Genomic DNA, 14,597 nt, shown 5'->3' on the forward strand with positions numbered 1-14,597 from the left:
AAGTTTTTCCTACAACAAGAAGAGGCTTTCAAACCCTATTGGAATCATCATTTCTTCAGCTCTTCTTGTTCATTGAGAAGTTTTCTAAACTCTTTCCTATATAGCTTATTATTTCACTTTCATTTGATTAAGCTATATTCATTGAGTTATATTTATTGAGTTTCATTCACTATTATCACACACACTTTTTGAGCTTGATATTCTCATATTATATATTGTGGGTTGTAGTGTGGGATTTAGTGAGTGTGAGCTTCACTGAGTTCTCATTTGTTATTTGAGAACAAACTCATGTATTAAACCTTTATTTGTGAGATTCACTTGTAACACACTTGTACACCGAGAGAAGTGTGAGGAGAGAGAGACGGGGTCAAATCCAATAGGAGTGGCGTCGATTGACGAACCTAGGGAGAGGTTGTAATCGAGCACTTGAGGAGGAGGACACGGGCTAGGTTCCTACACTTAGTGTGTAAAGTGTGATTGTTGAGTGATTGTGTAGTGTGAGAGTTTTCGGTGAACTTGTAAACCGAGTGTGTAGAAGTTCCGGCTTCCAAACCGGATTGTGATAGTGGATATCTCCTCGAGGTGAGGAGCTGGGACGTAGGTCGTGGGGACCGAACCTCGTAAACATATCGTGTGTTTGTGTTTTGGTTGGCGTACATATTATTCATCTTTATTGCTCATTTTCATATCATATTTATTCTTGCAAGAACAAATTGATCAACATAATTTTAATTGCTATTAATTGGGATTAGATTAGCATAAGACCCTAATCACCCCCCCCCCCTCTAGGGTCTAACACATTTGTCCTCCCAGAACCTGATATTTGTACCAGATCCTAGAGTCCAAGATATTAAATGTAGAAAAGTTTCTTTATTGGAAATGATATCATTCCAAACCATGGAGTTGTAGGCATTGTAATTGATGAAGGAAAGCACCTATGAAAGATACTCTGTCAAAACATTTCCATAGCCACTTTGATAGAAGAGAGATATTGAAAAGTTTGAGATCTTTCACTCCCAATCCTCTTCTGATTTACTCATACTTACCCTCTTCCAGTTGACTAAACATTTGAAAGGTTTAGATATATTGTTTCCTGTCCATAGGAAATTTTTCCTGATTTTATCCACTTCTTTAATCAACCAACCTGGTAACATGTAGAAAGACATATGGTACAAGGGGATTGTAGAAAGGACTGAGTTTAACAGGATAAGTCTACCTCCAAATGATAGACAATTCCTCTTCCAAGTAGCAAGTTTTCTATGCAAATTATCAAGTAAAGGTTGCCAGTCAGATTTAGATAGTTTGCCACCCTTCAAAGGTAAGCCTAAATATTTGATAGAGAGTTTATCAAGTTTGCAATCGAGGGCTGATGTTAGATGGATCCCCCTATTCTGCAGACTACCAAAATATATTAGTGATGACTTTGAGTAGTTAATGGCCAGGCCTGAGATATCTTCAAATATATATAGAATAGCCTTAAGGACAGATATATCTTTGTAGGTACTTTTCACAAAAATTAAAGTGTCATCTGCAAATTGTAGGCTTCTAATATGATTGGGACGATCCTTAATGTGCAGGCTAGATAATAAACCATCATCCACATTTTTTTTTGGTAAATGAAAACTTTTTATTCATCAACCATTGAGAACTTATGTACACCTCAAGAATACTCAGCAAATAAGTAGCTGAGAACTCAAAAACTAACTAATACAGTTTCCCTTCTCAAATAGAAAAACCTGTCAAACCCTATTAGTGGGGTTATTGAGAATGATTGTGGAGGCTTCAAACATTATGACCTTAATCAAATGATCAGCAGTGCTTATCTTCTGGGTAAACAACCTTGCATTTCTTTCTCTCCAAATGCAGTAGATTGTAGCTGTTAATACCAGTCTTCTAAGCTTAACCTGTAGAGATTTCCCTCTCATGCTTGAAAACCAGTTCCAAACCTGATTCCAATTGCAAGACTTCTTCTTGAAATTCATCCAATCCATGATTGAGTTCCAAATATAGGAAGAAAAAGTACATTCGAAGAACAGATGATCTCGCGATTCAGAGATTTGACCCGTGCATAGACAACACTGGTTTGAACTGATTATACCTCTTTTAAGGAGCCTATCTTGTGTGAGGAGCCTGTTTTGAATTGCTAGCCAGCTGATAAAAGAGTGTTTGGGTACATTGAGACCACCCCACACTGTTTTATACCATGGCACTGAGATAACAGTTGCATAAGCATTTTGCTCAAGACATCAACTGATATGTTAAATAACATAGGAGATAGGAGGTCTCTTTGTTTAAGACCTCTTTTACAATTAAAAGGTCTGGAGGGAGATCCATTAACAAGAACTGCACAATTTCGATGTAAAAGGTCTGGAGGAAGTTTAACAAGAACATTTGGATGAAGTCAATATAATTTTATGAAATTAGATATAGTACATTTGTTGTATGTAGCAATCCCAAATTTAGGGCATGAGAAATGTCAAACAAGCCATTTTTTGTTAATAAATTGACATAGGGTAAAGGGTTTGGAGGCTTGCAGCCGACAAGGACATGTTGACTGAAGGTTGGAAGTCAATACTATTGGATAGGCCCAGCCCAAATATCTACCCAGCAGCCAATTTCTTATTCGGATGCAAATCTTTGTAATCCTCTATGCGGGCATTCTATCTCCAAACCAAAAAAGAACGGGTCATTCGAGCAAGCATTAACCCCCAAAAACGGATTCAGATTCTCTATAATATTGGTTCAGAGAAAGCCTACAAATTAGCTATGTGGGCTAATACTATTGGTTTATCTCAGTGGGTCTAACAATTCAATATTTATTATATAATTTTAATGATTAATGTTATTCATCGGATCCATTAAGTAAGAAGATTTGATTAGTGAATTGTAGAGTTTTTCTACAACTAAGGACGTAGAGGATCTCTATTCCCAAGCAAGCCATATACCCCAACGGCATTTCTGAAGCACAAAACCCGGTCGTTCCAACCAGCATAATTAACCCCAATAAACATCTTCAAGATATACATATATATATATGTAAGCAACAAAAACAAACTGGATGGGAAGAAAAAAAAAGGCAAAATTTTCGTACAGCTTCTCATCGCCTCCTGCAGCTTTATACTAATGAAAGTTCACAGAGGCTTGATACGTCAACCCAACGTTCCAATTACTCGGGGCAACATTCCACGCGATGATTGATTGCTTGGTGGTGTAAGAGGTGATCAAGAAGGAGAGGGATTGGCCGCCGAGGCTTGCGAAGGCCTGATACGATGCGCCCCAATTGTGGCTCATCCTGATCCACCCGCTCCTGCTTCCTCTGACCCACATGCCGGCGATGTCCCCACCTCCGCCTACGTTCATCACGTACGCTAGAAGCCAGTATCCATTCCCTTGGAAAGTGAATCGTATTCCGCTCTTTTTTACGCAAGGAACCCTGCAACAGGTCAAGAGACGGGTCATGCTTGTGATAATGGGTGTAGCAATATTGCACATTGGCTGTAAATTCTCGATTAGTGCTGGGATTTTTCTCTGCGTTTTTGAGTAATTTTTTAACAGATAATAATATTCTTATCAGTTTTTACCCTGAAAAGAATAGCAACATGTTGATCAGAAACAATTGCAGTTAAAAACAATAAATTTGATGATGCTACTTGCATTAAATTTTAAAGTTGATGAGCTTCCACATAAGAATGTTTAACTGTTGTTACCCAAAGCTCGTCCTTCGGTTCCTTCCATGAGTTTGAGGTTTAAAACTTGAAATTGGTCAGGATGTTATTGTTAGAGTAATGTTCGGGGAGTAACATTGCTCGTGCACATATTTTTTGTTTGATTAATAACAAACTCTCATTTGCTACCGATAAGTTTGTGAGATAATATATTTCAGGAATAAACATGTACGAATAAGTTTCGGTTCAAAATGATGTAAAAATCAATACAAACAATTGATTTCAGCCTTGAACCATCGATGGCTAGGAGGCACCATTCATAATTGCATCAACTCATCGATGGACTATAATAAACAATCAGAGAAACGGAAATAAAAAATTGAACCATCAATGGTCTACAGTCAACCATTGATGATCAAGAGGACCATCGATGGGCTACAGTAAACAGTCATTGAATTCTAGAAATCAGAGTTTGCACAATTTATGGATTACAATCGACCATCGATGATTAGCATCAACCATTGATGATCGTAATCAACCATCAATGACTACAACGCGTTTTGGCAGATTTTTAGATTTAATCTCAACCTTTCATTGACCCAATTGGTCTCCTATATGGACTCTGATCTGAGAATATCTTTCCCGTCTTATCAAGGCCTATTTAAGAGGACATAGAGATCATATCAAACAATGAAGAGAAAAAAAAAGAAATAAGATAGATCTATTCTAGGGTTTTAATAGAGAGAATTTATTTTGAGATTGTAACCCCCAGAGGTTTGTTCAACTTGAGGATTGTTTAATGAGGAGAAGTAACATTTGCTTTCAACTGCGTCATCGCTTCTTCACGAATCTTCAACATCAAATTTTTTGGAGATTTATTTAAAAGGATGTAAGATCTTTTTAATTATCCGTTAATTGTTTCTAGGTTGATTTTGTTTTTTAAAGTTGTGAGTTTGATGGTGTACTCAAGCAGGGCTAATTAAGGGTTGGCATACTCAAGCCTGATGAATTAAGGATGGCTAGTTTGGGCTGAGTTTCTTCCAGTCATTGTAAAGAGCTGGGTATCTCGAATGGTTTCAGGTAGATTCCAGGATCCTATCGATAAAGCCTAATGAATCGGATTGTGATTCAGGTGAACTCTAGTCATAATAAAGAAGGCCCTTCGCGAGAAGGAAGAGCAAACATAGAATTTTTGATCCGAACCACTACAAAAATCTCGTGTGTTTGCTTTTAACTTTTAACATATTTTATTTTCACTGCATAATCTAAGTTTAATCGAAAAGTTGTAGCAATTCTATTCACTCCCCTTCTAAGCTTGCATCCTAGCTCCAACCGCTATTCCTAACAAACCTGATCTGAATGGATGTGAGAACAAACTCTTTATGTACGTGATAATAAGACATGTACAGCTCAAAATATTTTATCTCAATAAAGCATTTATTTTATATCTTAATTAGCTAATCATTTTAAAGCTTAAATTAATTAGGGACAAATTAGAAATATGGTTTAGCTAGCTTCACATACCGGCGATACATGACCGGCACGATACCAGCCTTCCAATAAGCAATCTTCATAAAAGCGGGCTTCGACATGTCGAAGTGTGTCCTTGGCGGATTGCACCACCCACCATTATTCGAGTCCTTAGACCAATTCGGGGGGCAGAGGTTGGTAGCGGTCACGGTGGCTATCGGGTACCCCCGATAGCATGCCTTTGATCCGATGCACCGGATTTGATAACAAGTTCCGCATGCAAACCCGTTTTTAAACAAAGTCGAGCTCAGTGCTGCAGTATCAGTACCGTAGCCATTGGTATAAAGGTTCCCGTATCCACAAGCTCCACCTGTGAATAGAGATCAGAGAGAGCATATATAACTAGAGCATGCATGTAGCAAAATAACTGAAATAATAAGAAATAACGTAATACTCTTAAACGAAAAAGAATTAATCAGGAGTGCGAATATTCAAATTAGATCAGTGGCCGGATGACAGACCCATGTCATTTGATGCGGTTCCATCGCCGTAAAATGTGGCGTAGGCGAAAGACCAAAGAGTAGGCTGGAAACTTGCTAGACCTGCAGCATACTTAGCGTTTGCGATCATGGTTAGCGCAGTGAACAACAGAGACCAAGAGAAACCAGCCATGGCTCTGTGTTGGTCAAGAAATTGAGGGCCAGTTTTATTGCTTTCCATGGATACTTGATCGATGAGATTATATAGGCCGATGAGGCTACATAGGAGAGATTTGTATGAAAAATTAGTTGGACAAGAGTCAAAACGACCGTACATTTGTTGATTTGTCGTAATCACCTTTTCACCTCAAATAATTTATCTATTAAAGGATAATAGTAAGGGCTTAAATTGGGGCATCTTCGGGATTTTGGGGTTAGACTTTGGAGATTTGACTTGGTTGGTATGACGTGCTAGCAAGTTTCGGAAATGTTTGGCAAAAAAACACCTGGTCGTGCAACGAACTAAGTTGTATTTTTATACAGGCTGCACAAGGAAAGAACACCTAGGATTATTCTCTGGTTTTGTATGCGTTTTTTTTATCAATTTTTTTTTTATGTATTTTTGTGTCTATGCTTGTCCCTCGAAGTGTCATGTATCTAATTCCTTGTCCATGATTTTCATACCTTATTTAGTAAGTGGATAAAGAGGTAAGATGTGTGACACATCAATGACCACACGAGTCTTCGTTTGTATGGGCACACATGCACATACATCTTCACCAACAAATGCACACGCATACCGTAGACTGTCTAAAAATTACTGTAGATAGCTGATCCTCATATAACACTAATGATGGAAGTTACAACCTGACGATTTTCGCATCACCAATCCAACAATGAAAGTTACAATCAGACGACTTTCATGTTAACAGATGAAGGCTATAATTGGAAGATTTTCACGTAGATCGAGAAATGTTACCATCTAACAACCTTCATGACAACCAACGAAATCTCCGATTCAACAACCTTCACAATCAACAGCAGGAGTTTCAATCTAACGATACCCACATTTTAAAGAGCTAGGTTGAAGATTACAAAATGACGATCTTCGCAGCGCTCTGACAAAAGAGATTACAAGTCAACGATCTCTTCAATCCAAGACACAGAGCTCGCCTCTATGTCCCAGACTCAAAATGCAAAAGTCAGCTTTGCGTTCCAAGACGAAAACACAGACATATTAGGCTTGCGTTCCAGATTCAAGGCAATGCGCAACCTGTGCATTCTCAGCCGCCAACGCAGGCCCCAACACTGCGTTCCAATTCTAGACGCAAGCTCTGCGTTTGACCTGTTCAAACGTGAGCTGAACGGTTCCAAAACCGTTACTCATGATTTGAGAAGATTTTAACCCCACTTAGGAACGAATTAAGGGGGTGGTTAAACCCCTTAATCCCCTATAAATATCTCAAAACTCAATTGAGTTAAAGAGCTAGATTTTTTGGCAAGAGGTGCTGGAATTCGAATCATCGATAGACTAGAGGGTAACCATCAATTATGAGCAGAGAAGCATTGATGGTTGTGATTTATCATCGATGGTGACTATGCTGATTAGCAGATTTAGTGATTTAATCTCAATAGTTCGTCGACCCCTTTCTTCTCCAACTTCTACTATGATTCTTATATCTCTTTCCTTCATAAAAAGCTATATAAGATATAAAGAGATTATATTTTGGAGAGGTTTATGATTTGAGAAATAGAGATTTATTCTTGGTTTGGAGAGAGAAGTTGAGTTGTGATTTCAATCCCAAGAGCATCGTCAAAGTCTTTCTCATTGTGCTCAGCATCTAAGAATCATCTCGGCAAGGAGAGTCGCCCTTTGCATTCAACATCATCACTGCTTCAGCGTTGACCTTCGCTTATATCTTGTGAAGAACGATTTGCTTAAAAGGGCTGTAAGATCTTTTTAATTTATGCTTAAAAAATTGGTTGGTTTGTTCTTTATCTTGTTTTTGTACGACATATTTAAGCCGGTGATAATTGAGGGTTGGGACTGCTAGGGCTAGGTGTTTTACTGATTTGTGAGGAATTATATTAGACAACTAATTTTTAGGAGATTTTAGGGTGAGGTTTTGTAAACCTATTGAATGTAGTTATAATTCAGGTGAACTATGATCATAGTGAGAAAGGCCACTAGTGAGAAGGAAGAGTGGATATAGTATTTCTATCCGAACTACTATAAAATCGTACATATTCACTAGTTTAGTTGGTTTTTTCTTTTAATTTTGATATTATTCCCCCTGCAAATTTTGTGTTTTAGCGAAAAGCTGGTGCAAACCTATTCATCCCCCCACCCCCAATGCTTGCATCTTAGTTCCAGCAGAGATGACCCGAACTGATATGGAATGTACATTACTTAAAAAAAAGGGAAAAAAAAGGTATGGAATGTATATGAAGAGGAGGGGAGAAGAAAGACAAGTAGGAGAGAATAACAAGAATGAAAACGATTAGAAGACAAAATTTGTTAATCAAGTCTTTTAAATCAAGATGTCAAACCACTGCGAGTAGGTCATCTATTCCGTCCTGGTTTAAGGATTTGGTGACATTATCACGGGGAAGGAGATCGTAAAATTAAACATCAAAGAGTATCTACATCTTTTATTTGAAACGTAGAAGAACAATATAGTCCTACTGTGTTGGTTCCTACTCAGGGTACAACGGACCAACTTGCATCTCAGATTAAACAAAGTTATGCTATGGTCCATCTAGGATTGTGCATGGGCCAGGTCGACCAGCGGGCTAGCCAAAGCCACCTCGGCATGGCCAGGTCGATTAGCGGGCTAGCCCAGCCCACCTCAGCATGGGTCATGACCCGGCCCGGCCTGTAGTGGGCCGGGCCCGACCCAGCCCACCGCGTTGGGTCCAACTTCAGACCCGGGACGAGAGAAATCGACCCGGCCTAACTTGACCCGGCCCACCACTGACCCACCCAGCCCACAGCTACCCTGTTCTATCTACACTGGCTAGAGATATACTAACTCCCCATTCTTCCACGGTCGCATCAAAAAGTGTCTTTTCAGCAGGCGGGAGAATTATTTTTGAATGGAGAACATAACTTACAACAGCACACATGGAGATGTGTGTGTGCTTAAAGGATTGGCTCGATGAATAAGAATGGACACAAGGACAACAAACAAGAACATTCCTTGAAGAATTTGACAAATATAACTTGGTAGAATTCGGCTCCTTAAATATTATAGTTATAATTTAAATTTAAAGTAAAGGAAAGATATTAACTTTCCGTGGACGTAGGTCTTCCATCGAAGTCAGAACCACGTATATCTTTGTATTTGTGATGTTTTACCTTTGCACAATGTGTGTCACTGTGTGTATGTGTATATATTATTTTATATAAAGAGTAAAATAAAAAAATAATTTAAATTTTATTTGATAAATACAAATATAAAGTTAATATAGTTTATAAATTTAAAATAGAAAAGTTAAAAACCCACCGGCCAACCCACGACCTGTTGGTCTGTCTACTTTAGGACCTTAACAACCCTTATCTTTTGTTTAATACTAGATTGGATTCGATTGGGCTAAAGGTAATCGACCTTCTAATTTAGCCTTTATATAAATTTTTTTTTACTTTGTGTTTCTATTTGGCTAAAAAGTTAATTTGGTTCATTTGCTAAAGCCTCAAGCTCAAATTGGTTTCCCCTCTTATTTTTCCTAGCTTAGTCTCGATACTCCTTGTCAGATATAAACTTAGTCATTTTTAAGATCCATATTGAGTGTTAATCTTTTGTTCATGACCACATTACCCTTAAGAGGTCTTTGTGCACTTGGATCTTAATAAATGCAATTTACTTTTTGATTTAAGATTAACGTGCATTCATTCAGATACTACTTATTGATTAGTGATTGCACTAACTTAACACTAATAGTCAAAGTTCTAACACCCCCTCCAAAGCATACTGAGGCGGGGCAATGAGGCACATAAAAAATTGGGCATGACCCGGCCGTAATAAGGAGTGTCAACCTGCTCAATTTTTATATACACTCGTATACCAAGAATAATACTAAAGAGCAGAAATAAAGCAACAGTAACACACACACATAAAACACTAGAGTCACAAGGTAATAGCAGAGTTCACAGAACACCAGCATAGTAGAAAGCTAAATGGAACAATAGTACAAGGCACAATCTGATAATAAACTACAGCATACACTATAGCATGTCTAACTACTCAAAAGTACTACAAATGTTAAACATAAAATAACTTCCACTTTGACTACAATCACTAGTGGAAAATCATGTATCGCTGATGGCAACAACGCTGACGGGAGTTTCCTGTGAGTGATGTTTCCCGTCAGCAAAGTTGCCGTCACAATTGAGTTATACTCGTCGGCGATATCATTGCCGACGGGAAATAAACATCGTTGACGGGTAGCCCGTCAGCAATGTTTGATATAAATTTTAACCGATCAGCCTCTCGTTCCCAAATTAAAAAGCCCTAATTTATACTCGCGCCGCCGCCCTCGACTCCCTTCTGGCCGCTCTGACTCGCCACCGGCCTAACCCTACTCGACTTCACCGCCCGCCGCCCTCGCCATCACCCCTCGCGGCCGCCCTAGATCGCGATCTCTATCACCTCCCGCTCCTCCTCTCCGACTCCACCGCCCGTGCGCCGAGGCCCCGAAACCCCGAACCCCCGATCTCTCGCTGGAGCTCTCCGCGGCACCGCCTCCGCTCAACTCGTAGAAACCTCTCTGTAAGTGATTTTTTTAAAATTTATTTGTTGTAATTTTAGGTTTTGTTGTAAATTTTTAAAATAGTCAATAATAATAACAATAATCCAGGGGTCTATATGTAACAATAAAACTACAGGGGTACTAAGTTCGAAACAACAATACGGCTGGGGGTCTATTTGCAATTAACCTTTATGTTTAATATATTGTGACCATAAAGAAAAAATTTGACAAATTCCAAAACTGAAAACAGAAATAATTATGAGTTCCATTGGAGAGATTAAAAGTAAGTATATATGTACTTAAGATGCATGAGATGAAGCAGATGGTTTATTGCATACTTTGCATGTGATAATTATGTATTGTTAAAGATATTATTTTGCCCCTCTTGCTGCAAAGGTTTCTAGCAAAAGTGATAATTAAACTTAAGATGCATGAGATGAGGCAACAATCATGTGATAATCAACTCGCAGAAACCTCACTGTCAGTGATTTTTTTAAATTTTTTTGTTGTAATTTTAGGTTTTGTTGTTGTTTCTAATCTGATATTTGATTTCTTGGATTGTAGTGTAGGAGATCCAAGTGGGTCTTATGTTTTCTTGGATTACAGTGCAAGAGATCCAAGCGGTAATTTCTTGTCCTTTTTTGATTCTTCAGTTCAAAGCGGTAATTTCTTGTCCTTTTTTGATTCTTCAGTTCAAAATTGGATTTTGATGGGCTTTAATGTGGATGCCTAAGTTTAATTATCTTTCCTAATATGAAGAAGTTTAATTATCTTTCCTAATATGAAGATCAAAATAAGGGGGTTTTCTGATATTTTAAAAATTAAGGGGGGTTATCTGATAATAGTCCCAAAGTTAATGGGGATTTACTGATATTTAGCCTTTATCTTAACTGAAAATTTTAATTAGTTAGATATATCGAGTTTGTATTGTGTTATATATCATGATTTTATGAATCGGAAGTCGTTATCCCTAGTTTCCCGTCTAATATTGTTGGATGTGAGTCTCTTCTGATATAAACTCATGCAATTCTAGTTGAATGTGAAAATATTTTTTACATCTAAAGAGAATAACGTGATTTATGTTAGGAGCATGCTCTACATGCAATAATTATTAGATCTGTCCGGGGAGGATTCCCCTTCTCGTACAGGTTAGGAATACAGTAGTGTATCGTCTATCTTTGTATACTTTATGTATTTTTATTCGTACAAAATTTCGATAACACGTACCGTATTGTTCTTCGTGTACAATAAGCGTATGCTATTTTGCGTATCGATCTATAATCGATCTATTATCGATGATTGATACGCATTATAACATCCGCACAGTGTACTCGGAGAACAACGGGTTAGTGCTGCCAAAATTTTTAAGAAATAAAAACACATAAAGATGATAAAGGTAGTTGTAGACACTACTATATTCCTAATGTGATAGGTCCATTTCCTATGATAGCCGTTAAAGTCTATTATTGAAAATATGAGCGTTAGATTTATCTCCCACATAATTTATGTTCTGGTAATTTTCCCTCCGAGATTATTATAATTTGAATTTCCTTGATGTCGTGAAGAAAGTTAATATCACGCAACCATTAATTTGATGTGTTACTAATAAAAATTCACATTACCTAATTATGCTTAATATCATACAGATGAGGATAGTTCCCGACAAATCATGGATCAATATTCCTCGTATTGATAGATGAAGGGATAGTCGAGATAAAGATGGAATAAATCAATTCATACAATATGCCTTGGCAGACCCACGAAAGTTAAATAGTGATGTCGTGTATTATCCCTGTTGTTGGTGTAAAAATAGGGCGTTGGTGGATAAAAGTGATTTACAAAAACACTTAATATCAGGATTTCATGAGGAGTACAAATATTGGACGTTTCATGGGGAAGGATGTCTTGAAGAAATAGAACTGATGGCGGATACCGGTACGTCCGGTGGGAGAATTGATGATACGAGAATAGATGATACACATACGATGCACGCGGATATTGTTCGCGGGAAAAATTGTGTTCTTCATTGATTCCATTGCACACTCTTGTAATAATTTATCGATTACAAAGATTCGGTCTTTTTATAAGATCCGGTTACAACAAAATCAAAGAAAAAGAAAAAAGATTACAACTTTCCTTTCGAACGAATCGCGAGCTCCTGTTTTGCGGTCACTCGCTTTGTGGGTTCTTCGCCTGCGCCGGGGTTTATCCGTGGACCACCACGTGATCTAGATCCGGTAGGATCTACGCAGTATGACGGGTATTATTTCGCCAAGGAAATAATAGCCGAGGGTACTATTTCGCCAAGGAAATAGCAGCCTTTAGTTCTCGGGATCAAAGGCCAAGCTTTGATCCGGAGGATGACTACGTAGATCTGAGATCCGGTTCCTCTCGAACTCTTGCCTTATTTGGCATTGACGATCGCCGAGCACTGGATCTGGAAGAGCAAGTCCTCAAAGTCCCAAAGCTTCAATCTTTTTTAGTTCTGAGCCTTGAATCCAGCAGAGCTTCGCCTCTCCAAATTTTCCAACCTTTTAAAATGAACCAAGGGGAGGCCTATTTATAGGCTACCCTCACTGTGCCTTGGGCACAGTGCAGCCGGCCACCTTGAGGTGGCTCGGCTCTGGGCCGGCCACCTCAAGGTGGCTCGGCCACCGAGCCACCTCAGGGTGGCTCGGCCTTGGCCGAGCCACCTTGAGGTGGCTCGGTTTCGGCCGAGCCCCTCTAGGTGCTGTTTTCCGTCGTTTTCCATCTTTTGGTTCTGTCTGTGATTCGGTTGTGTGGTTGACTTGTTCGGACTCGATTCGTTGACCTGATTTGGCAGTAAATCAACTTCTGAGTTCGAGTCCGAAACTGATCTTGATTTGATCGTAATTCGTCCGAGTCCGCTCTTGGTTGGATAACTCGTTGATTCCTCAACCCGTGAGCTAAATTCCGCATGCGAGTGGATTTATTCCGTTGTTTGCGTGCGGTTCATTAGCCTCGTTAATCCGTTTTGTCGCGTATCACTTGGCTTCGGTGTTGTGGACTAACAATCGTGTCTGCATACGTCGCCCGATGGTCGGTTCGTCGAATCGGCGTCGTCGAGCTGTGTTAAGGAACCTATAGGCAGTTTTATACGCCTACAGATACCCCCTCCAAAGTATTTTAGCCTCGTTCTTTTATAGAAGAGTCTGGAATACTTTGGATATGATCGTCCCATTCGTCGATTGGTTACGACGGTATATTTGGAGTGGCTTCCATTCTTGGTTCCTTCAGTCCCCCAGGCTGTTCGGTGCTTTGCCGAATGTCTGTAAGGGTTCCGGTGCTGCATTTATTGTCTGACCGTCTGTCGGAATTTTGAATTTGAAGTTTCCGGTGCTGCATTTATTGTCTGACCGTCTGTCGGAATTTTGAATTTGAAGTCGATTCTTGATTTTCTCACTTTTTAGCTCGAGTCGGTTATTTCAACATAGAACTAACCATCGGTCATCGGCGTTGAATCTTCATTTACAACGCGTTGTCCGGCGTTTGAGCTTCCTTGTGACGCGTTGTTCGGTGTCTAAGCTTCATTGCAACGCGTTGTCCGGCGCCCAAGCTGGAGTATACACAGTTTAAGCTCTTAAGGAATTGGAGCGTGGCGGATACTCGAGTCACGAGACCAATCTACGGAGTTGATACATCTATGACTCGTATTTATAGAATTTTTGGAAAATTCTCAGCCATCAACGGGTTTGATGAGCCTTCACCGACTACCAATTGAGTCGGGCTAGCATGCAGATTGTTCGAGTCCGTTCCGCATGTGAGGTTAAGCTAAAAGAGTTAACCCTTTTAGTGCTACGATCTTGAATACGTAGAATTCGTCTTTCTCCTGTGAAAAGACTAAACAGCAACGTGTATGAGACGTTGACTTAGGATTTTTGGCAAATCCTCAGCCTTCAACAGATTTGACGTGCTCTTACCAACTACCGTTTGAATTGGGCTTACATGTGGATTGTTTTAATCTGTTCTGCATGTGACGTTGTGCTAAGAGAGTTAACGCTCTTAGTGCTATGATATTGAATACGTAGACTTCGTCTTTCTCACGGGAATAGACTACCCGGCGATGCGTGTTAGGCGTTGACTTTGGGGTTTTTGGCTAACCCTCATCCTTCAACGGATTTGATTAGCCCTTACCGACTACCGTTTGAGTTGGGCTAGCATGCGGATTGTTTTAAGTCCGTTTGCATGTAACGTTGCGTTTAGAGATTGAATC

The 14,597-nt window shown here is 39.3% G+C and overlaps 1 protein-coding gene across 1 annotated transcript; it reads right to left on the reverse strand.

The window, feature by feature from the left end:
• Nucleotides 2,992-5,826, reverse strand: LOC109836048 (putative expansin-A30). The gene is made up of 3 exons (XM_020403975.1): nt 5,657-5,826; nt 5,190-5,505; nt 2,992-3,433 (listed from the first exon to the last, which is right to left on the reverse strand). The coding sequence occupies exons 1-3, from the start codon at nt 5,805-5,807 to the stop codon at nt 3,121-3,123; spliced, it is 780 nt and encodes a 259-aa protein (XP_020259564.1). The 5' UTR covers nt 5,808-5,826; the 3' UTR covers nt 2,992-3,120.

Source organism: Asparagus officinalis, chromosome 4 (genome assembly GCF_001876935.1).
Source record: "Asparagus officinalis chromosome 4, Aspof.V1, whole genome shotgun sequence".
Lineage (NCBI taxonomy): Eukaryota > Viridiplantae > Streptophyta > Magnoliopsida > Asparagales > Asparagaceae > Asparagus > Asparagus officinalis.

Excerpts from the sequence above, each read along its gene's own strand:
- LOC109836048 (XM_020403975.1), bottom strand. The coding sequence starts at position 5,807 with ATGGCTGGTTTCTCTTGGTCTCTGTTGTTCACTGCGCTAACCATGATC. Across the intron at positions 5,506-5,656 it reads AACCGCATCAAATGACATGG|GTGGAGCTTGTGGATACGGG; the intron begins GTCTGTCATCCG and ends CTCTATTCACAG. Across the intron at positions 3,434-5,189 it reads GTGCCGGTCATGTATCGCCG|GGTTCCTTGCGTAAAAAAGA; the intron begins GTATGTGAAGCT and ends GACCTGTTGCAG.